Genomic DNA, 9,513 nt, shown 5'->3' with positions numbered 1-9,513 from the left:
TCGCCGTGACGCAATGTTAGTTCAAGTACTGACTGTTGGAGTGATTTTCGAGCTCAACCAGGTTTTGTAGCGATACGCAAACCGGAAGGTTGCGTACTTCTTCTTCTGCGCTTGATGTCTTCTTCTATCCGTTTATTGGAGGATGGCAAACCAACCAGAACCCGCATACCTACCGCCACCTAGTGTGCTGGAGCCGTCACGACGGGCCAACAACCCTTTGTTACCCTTCAGATTGTTTTAGTTCCACTGAATATTCCCAAAAGTTCTTTTAAACTCTACTTAAAGCGTTTCTCTTTATGTGTCCCTCTCTGAAAGATACATATCGCACTGCATCTATTATTTTATACATTACAGCCTCTAATGCATTCCGCTAACAAATCAAAAACAACAGAGCTTAGTTGTTCTTTTACATTGCAGAATTAATGTAATTAATCAATTACATTTAGTAGAAACTTTTATCCAAAGGAACCTACAAGGCTAGGTCTTGCTTAAGGACCCCTACTGGAGGTAGGCCAACAGCTGGGATTCAAACCCCAGTCTCCCACATGGAGGGCAGTGATGTTACCACAACACTAACCAGCCACTTTTTACACAGCTTCTTCTTCTACTTGTTGTTGTTGTTGTTGTTGTTGTTGTTGTTGTTGTTGTTGTTGTTGTTGTTGTTGTTGTTGTTCTTCTTCTTCTTCTTCTTCTTCTTCTTCTTCTTTTTGTTCTTTTAGTAATGCAACATCAATCAATCAATTGTTTAGGAAAGTTTCTATTCATCTTTTTGTTTTCAGGTATTTTGACTGTGTCTTCTAATTTCTCTCATTTCTATTAGCAGATGGAGTAGGTCACAGGTTTATATTCACCTAGGGAGCTGCTGATCCATAAGCCATACTTTAACCATACTTTAAGCCATATTTAACTTATCTAATAATAATAAACTTTCTCCATTTGTACTTTTATATGCAAATATTATGTATCTTGATTTCAGCCACATAAACCAAAGCTTTTTGACTATAAATGAAAACCCACGCATTATCTGAATATAATAAAACATTTTTTTCTCACTGCACTAAAAATTCCATTGACTCTAATGACCAAACTGTTCTACTGAAAAGTATAAGTTAACAACTGAACTGAACTCCAGATGAAATAGAGATAAGAGATAAGAAACTTGCTCCTTGGTATAACGATGACACGCGCGTCTTAAAACAGACTACTCGAAAGTTAGAACGTAAATGGCGCCAAACTAAACTGTTAGTATTCCAGATAGCGTGGAAGGAGAGCATCCTGAACTATAAAAAAGCTCTCAGTGCAACGTATCTCTCCACTCTCATAGAAAACAACAAAAACAACCCTAGATTTTTATTTAATACAGTAGCCAAATTAACTAGAAAGAAAACTACTGCAGATATCTCCACAACAACGTTGTGCAGTAGTGAGGACTTCATGAACTTTTTCAATAACAAAATTGTAAATATAAGGCAGAAAATTCAAGCTTTAAAACCAGACAATTTAGTTGACGCAGGTGACGAGCTAACCTCAGCAGATCAGTACCTAGATTACTTTACTCCTCTTGAAGAGAATGAACTAATTTCACTCATCTCTTCTGCAAAATCTTCAACCTGTACATTAGACCCTATACCGACACACTTTCTAAAACAGATAGTGCCAGAAATAATAGAACCCCTACTGACAATCATAAATTCCTCACTCAGCTGTGGGTATGTCCCAAAGTGTTTTAAATTAGCAGTTATTAAACCGCTAATCAAGAAACCTGATCTCGACCCTTGTCAGCTGTCAAATTACAGGCCGATATCAAACCTCCCCTTTATCTCAAAGATTCTCGAAAAGATAGTAGCTGGGCAGCTATCCTCGTATCTTCATAGAAATAACATACATGAACTCTATCAGTCAGGATTTAGGCCTCATCACAGCACAGAGACGGCCCTTGTTAAAGTAGTAAATGACCTCCTATTGGCCTCTGATCAGGGTAGTGTCTCTATGCTTGTGCTACTCGATCTCAGTGCAGCTTTCGACACCATTGACCATAGTATTCTCCTTCACAGACTAGAAAATGTTGTTGGAATTAGGGGAACGGCCCTCTCCTGGCTTAGGTCCTATTTGACTGATCGTTATCAGTATGTAGATCTAAATGGCGATTACTCCACATGCTCTCCAGTGGAGTTTGGTGTTCCACAGGGTTCAGTTTTAGGCCCCCTGCTTTTTTCCCTCTACATGCTTCCTCTGGGCAACATTATCCGTAAACATGGTATTAACTTTCATTGTTATGCTGACGACACACAGTTATATGTTTCATCAAAACCAGATGAGATCAAACTGCTTAATAAAGTTGAGCAATGTGTAAAGGATATATGAGACTGGATGCTAATTAACTTCCTTCTGCTAAATCCTGATAAGACAGAAGTACTAGTTATAGGATCATCTGCAGCTAGAAGCAAGATGTTAGACCACACCGTAACTCTAGATGGCCTTTCCGTTACATCTAGTGCAACAGTCAAAGACCTTGGTGTGATTCTAGATTCCAGTCTTTCATTTGAAGCTCATGTAGCTTTCTTTCACCTCAGAAATATTGCCAAGATAAGGAATATTTTGTCACTAAATGATGCAGAAAAATTAGTCCATGCTTTCATCACCTCTAGGTTGGACTACTGTAATGCCTTACTGTCTGGCTGTTCAGCCAGGTGCATAAACAAGCTTCAGTTAGTTCAGAATGCAGCAGCGAGAGTCCTCACTCGAACCAGAAGATACGATCAATTTCTTATCACACTTCATTGGCTCCCCGTGAAATTTCATTGATTTTAAATACTACTTTTGACATTTAAAGATTAAAGGTTTGCGCCCATTATCTAAGTGAATGCTATGTTATCCATGCTACTCGCCAAAGATGTTGCTGTCAATGTATCTAAAAACTACAGGGGGCAGAGCTTTTTCTTACAAAGCCCAAATTGGAATGCCTAATGCGTCGGGACTCATATTGTATAATTCTTCTATTGTGTTCCGTGTATTTGTGTGTTTGGTGTTTTGTGTTTTGTGTAATGACTTCTGGAGTTTCCCTTTTTCAGAGGGATTAATAACATATCCATCCATAGCATGTTAGGTTTTGGAAATCCAATTAAAATGCATTAAAAGCATTACTTTGGAACATCGACACACATTGCACATACCACCATGTTGTGTGGTACAACCATCACTCTGTCCGTCATGTTCTGCGCTGAAAGAGTGCTTCACAATGTTTTCGTTCTGTACAGTGCACCCTGTAGGGCACTTCACCATGCGCTTCTCAATTCTGCACTACAGTAAATTATTTCTAGTGTTTTCTTTCCATTTTTTTCAACACCTTGCATTATGTCTGGACTGAGTAGACTATATTTTAAAGTGCATTTTGTGTGCCAAAACAATAAGTCATTTTGCTAAAAGTGGTCATTTTCTTTTACTGAGATTGCACAGAATAAGCCAGCCATTGAAAACAATTGGAGAAGAAACGGTATGTCATTTCTGTTTCCACTCTGTGATGTTTATAACAAGCACACTTCAGAAAGATAAGTGTAAATGTTAGGTCATGGCTTTGTTACACAACTGGGTGAGAGAAGTATCAAAGGGATGTCTTTTGATCTTTTGATCTTAACCGTTTCCATCTGTGCCATAGCATGTCAACTTGCATAGCACACAATATATATGTATATATATATATACAGTAGCTTTTGCTTTGTATTGACCATAATTTTATGTTTTTATCTGTTACATATTATTCTTGTATTATAAGTCAATCTGGTGTCAGGAATGTCCAAGGAGCCTCATGAGTCACTGGTGATAAAGAGGCTGGATAGTATGCAGCAGAATTTGCAGCTTGGTTGTTAAAGGATGCTGTGCCAGCTGTACCTGGGTGGCTGGAGGAATCATCAGTGGCACTGGTAATTTATAATATCTGCTCTATAATGTGAAAATGCTGGCAGTAGACTGGTGTGTTACTCTGCAGTACAGCACGCATAATGTATGAAGCTGAAGCTACAAAAATGATGCAGTAGGCCTACAGCTGATCCAAACAATCAGTGAATAAACATGCATTTTTATGAAGGACAGCTTAGTGGTGGAAGTGGTCTTTTGCCTTTTTTCGTTGAACACATTACTTCAGATATTCAGTCTAATAAGCATTTGAAAATTAATAAATCAATTGGTAAAAATGTCCTCTCTTTTTTATTCAACATGGCTTAAATATGACTTCAAACTTAAGATTTTACTTAAAAGTATGACTTAGACTTGTCAGTTAAGAACAGAACACAAAAATATGAAGTTATTATTATTATAATAATTTCTTTTCAATCATTGGTGGGTCAGCGTGTGATATTCTGATGGAAAAAGACAAAAACAACAATGAAAAAGAGGAGAAGGTGAAGCATATTAGTTTGGCCACATGGTGGCGACAAATGGTTGTGTTCAGTTGTCATCATCATCATCGTCAAAGACATCAGCCACAGTCCTGTGGAGAGAGGAACAGCGGTTACATCCTTTGTAAATGATGTGAGTTCAGGAGTTGGCTCAGTTTGAAAATGACTTACTTGTAGATCGATCCTGTCACTTCATCAAGAAAACCCCCTGAAGAAAGTAAAGAAAGTAAGTGTGAGTTTCCTCAGAGAGAGAATTGTTTGCATCATGTGACACTATAGACATTAAAGTGTATTTGGTTCGAAAGATGTCCAAACCTGCAACAATATGACATCGTTTTTAATCTACATAGATTACTTGATTTGGTCTGTTTCTCTATGGGAAAAAATCCACATTCTACATTTAAGATTTTGTTTTGTTCACTGCGGGAGGTCCTTGCTGATCGTTTAGCTCTTCAGCCTAACCGTCAGCTATTGGAGTAATTGGGGAGAATCTGTTCTCTTTAGAACTTTGGCTTGACATCCAAATGAAAGTGTCTCGCTAAATAACAGGAATGACTAGTTTAATGAACCTCAATTTCCTTTTCTGATGCAGATATGATACTTTACTACTTTTAGCTTTGTGTTTACTCACCAGGCTTGCAAAGAGTTTGGCAGGCTGGACACACATGGCAGAAAGTGCACATCTGTGAACAACACAGCAGACAAAGTCATGAATACAGAAAATGTAGACAGATTCACAATATCAGAAGAATCCTGAGCCATCTAGTGTATGTCAAACAAGAAGGCCATTCAAAGTATCATATATAGACAAAGAAATTTAGTAATAACGGATATAATGAAATAAAACACAAATAGATACATGCATAATGTGGACGAGTTCTGTTTTCAGCAGTTTTTTTTTTTTAATATTGAAAGTGAGGTGGCTGACTGTGCAGAGTTTGGCAGCACATTGTGAGATGTTGTGAGTTTCCCTTAATCTAACAGAGGAAAAAACTGCCTTCCAGGGAGCTGGAAATCAGCAAATCAAGGAGACCAGAAATGTATTTTAGACACATATGTACATATCACTGAGTGATTTACAAACTAGCAGTAAGATGTCACAATCTAATTCTAAATTTCTAACTTGGCTTATACTCTCGAGCTCTGGAATCAATCACCACTGAGGTTAAGAGTTGTGGGGGGGCTGGAGCTGATCCCAGTTGTCACTGCAGGGTACGCCCTATACAGGTCGGGAGCAGAGTAACTCTAACTAACCCTAGTGTCAGTGTTTACTGTTACAGTTAAGGTCTTAGATTCAGCTGATTTCACCCATTTGTTACTTCCAGACTGGACTATTGTAATTCCTTATTAATAGTTTGTCCCAATAGCTCATTAAAAAGCCTCCAGTTAATCCAAAATGCTGCAGCCAGAATTCTGACTGGAATTAGCAAGAGAGATCATATTTCTCCTACTTTAGCTTCTTCCTGTAAAATCCTAGCAGAACTCTCCTTTCTCAGGCTGCAGGTTTACTTGTGGTTCCTAGAGTTTCCAAATGTAGAATGGGAGGCAGAACCTTTAGCTATCAAGCTCCTCTCCTGTGGAACCAGCTCCCAGTTCAGGTTTTTGGAGGCAGACACCCTCTCTACATTAAAGACTAGACTTAACCTAGACTAGACTACCCAATGTTTTTGCAGTTTGTTGTTGTTTTTGTTGCCTGCTGTTCTTTTCTCTCTCCTCTTTGCACTGACCTCAACCGGTCGAGGCACATGGCCGCCCACCCTGAGGCTGATTCTGCTGGAGGTTTTTTTCCTCTAAAGGGACTTTTTCCTCTCCACTGTTGCCTAGAGCTTGCTCAAATGGGATAGTTGAGTTTTCTACATAATCTTCTATACAATTATTCTCTGTAAGGTCTTAAACCTTAAACACTATAAAGTGCCTTAAGATGACTTCTGTTGTGATTTGTCTGTACAAATAAAATTGAATTGAATTGAATCTCAAAGCAGACAGTACTTTTGCAAGTATTTGAATATGAAATGAAGCATATATATATATCACCTTGCAGTAACCACAGTGTTCAGACTTGTCTCCCTCTTTACAAGGACATTTATCGCAGCTGTCACAGTGCTGGAAGAAGACAGATTTGGTTAAAAAGAAATCAACGGAGCACAAATTAGTGACTGTGTTCTATAGTATATACTGTATTAGTTCCATTTTATGACATTCAGTTGCACTAATTGCATTCCATACCTCACAGAATTCACAGTAAGTGCACACAGAGCCCTTGTGATAAGCCCCGTCTTTGTCGTCATCATCGTCGTCATCATCATCGTCATCATCTGCACAATAATGATAATTAAACACAAGTTTAAAACTAAAAAAATTATGTTAGTCATAAAGAGCATGGATATAAAGTGTTATGTCATTGTATACATTGGAGTTCATACAAAGTCAAATTATACAGAACATCTGTGTTTGCCCTTTGAGGTAAACTTCGTTACACTGGATTGTGTTACAGGTATCTACTTTTCTGTTCAGTAATTAATTCCGTTTTCCACTATATTTGGCCCAGGGATTGGGTTGTCGAGGCACCTCCACACGGCTGCCACCCAATCCACACTGCACCGACCCCTTATGCGCCTTCCTGCGGGTGGTGGGCCTACGGGAAGGGTAGGCAGTGTTCCAACTATAGGGGGATCACACTCCTCAGCCTCCCTGGGAAAGTCTATGCCAGAGTGCTGGAGAGGAGAGTTAGGCCGCTAGTCGAACCTCGGATCCAGGAGGAACAATGCGGTTTTCGTCCTGGCCGTGGAACACTGGACCAGCTCCATACTCTTGGTAGGGTGCTCAAGGGCTCATGGGAGTTCGCCCATCCAGTCTACATGTGTTTTGTAGACTTGGAGAAGGCGTTTGACCGTGTCCCTCATGGCATGTGGGAGGTACTTTGGGAATACGGGATTCGGGACCCTTTGTTAAGGGCCATTCGGTCCTTGTATGACCGGAGTAGGAGCTTGGTTCGCATTGCCGGTAGTAAGTCAGACTTGTTCCCGGTGCATGTTGGACTCCGACAGGGCTGCCCTTTGTCACCGATCCTGTTCATTACCTTTATGGACAGGATTTCTAGGCGCAGCCAGGGGTCGGAGGGAATCCGGTTTGGGGATCACAGGATTTCATCTCTGCTTTTTGCAGATGATGTTGTCCTGTTGGCTTCATCAGACCGGGACCTCCAGCAGGCACTGGGGCGGTGTGAAGGGGCTGGGATGAGAATCAGCACCTCCAAGTCTGAGGCCATGGTTCTCAACCGGAAAAAGGTGGCTTGCACCCTCCAGGTTGAGGGGAGATCCTCCCTCAAGTGGAGGAGTTTAAGTATCTTGGGGTCTTGTTCACGAGTGAGGGAAATAGGGAGCGTGAGATTGACAGACGGATTGGTGCATCGGCAGCAGTAATGCGGTCGGTGTACCGGTCCGTCGTGGTGAAAAAGGAGCTGAGCCGAAAGGCAAAGCTCTCGATTTACCGGTCAGTCTACGTTCCTACCCTCACCTATGGTCATGAGCTTTTGGTCATGACCGAAAGGACAAGGTCGCGGATACAAGCGGCCGAAATGAGTTTCCTCCGCAGAGTGGCTGGGCGCACCCTTAGAGATAGGGTGAGGAGCTCAGTCACCCGGGAGGAGCTCGGAGTAGAGCCGCTGCTCCTCTGCATCGAGAGGGGCCAGTTGAGGTGGCTTGGGCATCTGTTTCGGATGCCCCCGGGACGCCTCGTAGGGGAGGTTTTCCGGTCCTGTCCCACCGGGAGGAGGCCCCGGGGAAGACCCAGGACACGTTGGAGGGACTATGTCTCTCGGCTGGCCTGGGAACGCCTCGGTGTTCCCCCGGAAGAGCTGGAGGAGGTGTCTAGGGAGAGGGAAGTCTGGGCATCTCTGCTAAAGCTGCTCCCCCCGCGACCCGGCCCCGGATAAGCGGATGAGAATGAATGAATGGATGGACTATATTTGGCAAGAATTTTTATCCTAAGTTTCATTTAAACCCGTTTGAGTATGACCAACAATTGTGGAAGATAAATTGAGAAGTATGTAAATTAGCAAAGAAGGAGCGGCTCTACAGGGGGACTAGGTTGGGTAGCTTCCCTCAGCCACCCTACCAAAACCTCATGACACCCCTTTACCAGCCCTTTTAATTATTTTTAGATGTTTTTTGATTATGTGTTGTAATTGTGGGATATTATTACTGAAGAATAAGATAACTTCTGGCTACTGAATGGGTCTACCATACACATGTGCAGGGGTCCAAAATATCAGAGGGTAACTAGTAAAAAGACACTGTTACTATTCCTCATTGTGAATTTAATTAAACAACCACTAAAACACAAAACAAGTAAAAAAGAAGTAACAATCAACCACGATTAACACAAGGAGACAGAAAGCCAAAAATAAAACACAAAAAGACTACAAAAAAGACAAAACAACGGAAATAATAGTTCAAAATTCCCAATTGAACAAACTAAATAACCACAAAAAAGATACACAATGACTAAAAAGAGATGCAGAATAACTAAGGAAAGTGGGAAGAGGACCTAACAACTCCATTTTGCACAGCGACTGATCATGGTGCTAGCTACATTTCCACAAGTTGACTTTAATTAGCATTACCAGGTAGAAAGAATGAATAGAACACAGATCATAATAAGCATGCTGCAATACTCACAGTGTCACATGTCTGGAGCTCTCATCCTCATACAGCTCTCTAATGATGCACTTCATGCACTTTTACAGCTCTAAAACAAATTCTCTGCTTTTAGGTAACAGATTTGCATGTAGGCAGTTTTTGATCATTTGATTTATTTAATGAATGAAAGTAGGGTTAAAGACATGGACAGTGGTGATTGTCATATTTTCCACACATGACACATGTTCACAGTCATCACAAAATCACAGTTTTGCTAAACAAGAAAAGAAAAAGCAAGCAACCATTTCATCTCTTGATAACATGATATTTGACAGAGCTTCAACTTCTTTACATAGAAAGAGACGTTTCTCTCTTTTCCCAAACACTCTCTCCCTGAAAAATCTTTAAGAAATTGTGTGACATTTTGCAACAAATTATGAGTTATACATCAGTTTAGCTTCACAAATGACTGTATTCTG

The 9,513-nt window shown here is 40.7% G+C and overlaps 1 protein-coding gene across 1 annotated transcript in view; it reads right to left on the bottom strand.

Annotated features, from left to right (window-relative positions):
* Nucleotides 1-4,131: 4,131 nt before the first annotated feature.
* LOC113172584 (serine-aspartate repeat-containing protein F) overlaps nt 4,132-9,513 on the bottom strand; it is a 7,671-nt gene continuing 2,289 nt past the window's right edge. Inside the window, exons 2-6 of the mRNA XM_026375572.1 lie at nt 6,621-6,709; nt 6,429-6,497; nt 5,026-5,077; nt 4,566-4,602; nt 4,132-4,486 (exon numbers count right to left, since the gene is read on the bottom strand). Of these exons, the coding sequence (XP_026231357.1) occupies nt 4,444-4,486; nt 4,566-4,602; nt 5,026-5,077; nt 6,429-6,497; nt 6,621-6,709 (290 nt within the window). The 3' untranslated portion in view covers nt 4,132-4,443. The remainder of the gene's footprint in view (nt 4,487-4,565; nt 4,603-5,025; nt 5,078-6,428; nt 6,498-6,620; nt 6,710-9,513) is intronic.

Source organism: Anabas testudineus, chromosome 8 (assembly GCF_900324465.2).
Source record: "Anabas testudineus chromosome 8, fAnaTes1.2, whole genome shotgun sequence".
NCBI lineage: Eukaryota > Metazoa > Chordata > Actinopteri > Anabantiformes > Anabantidae > Anabas > Anabas testudineus.
Note: the sequence above shows the minus strand (reverse complement) of the source record. Positions and strands in the feature narration are given on the sequence as shown.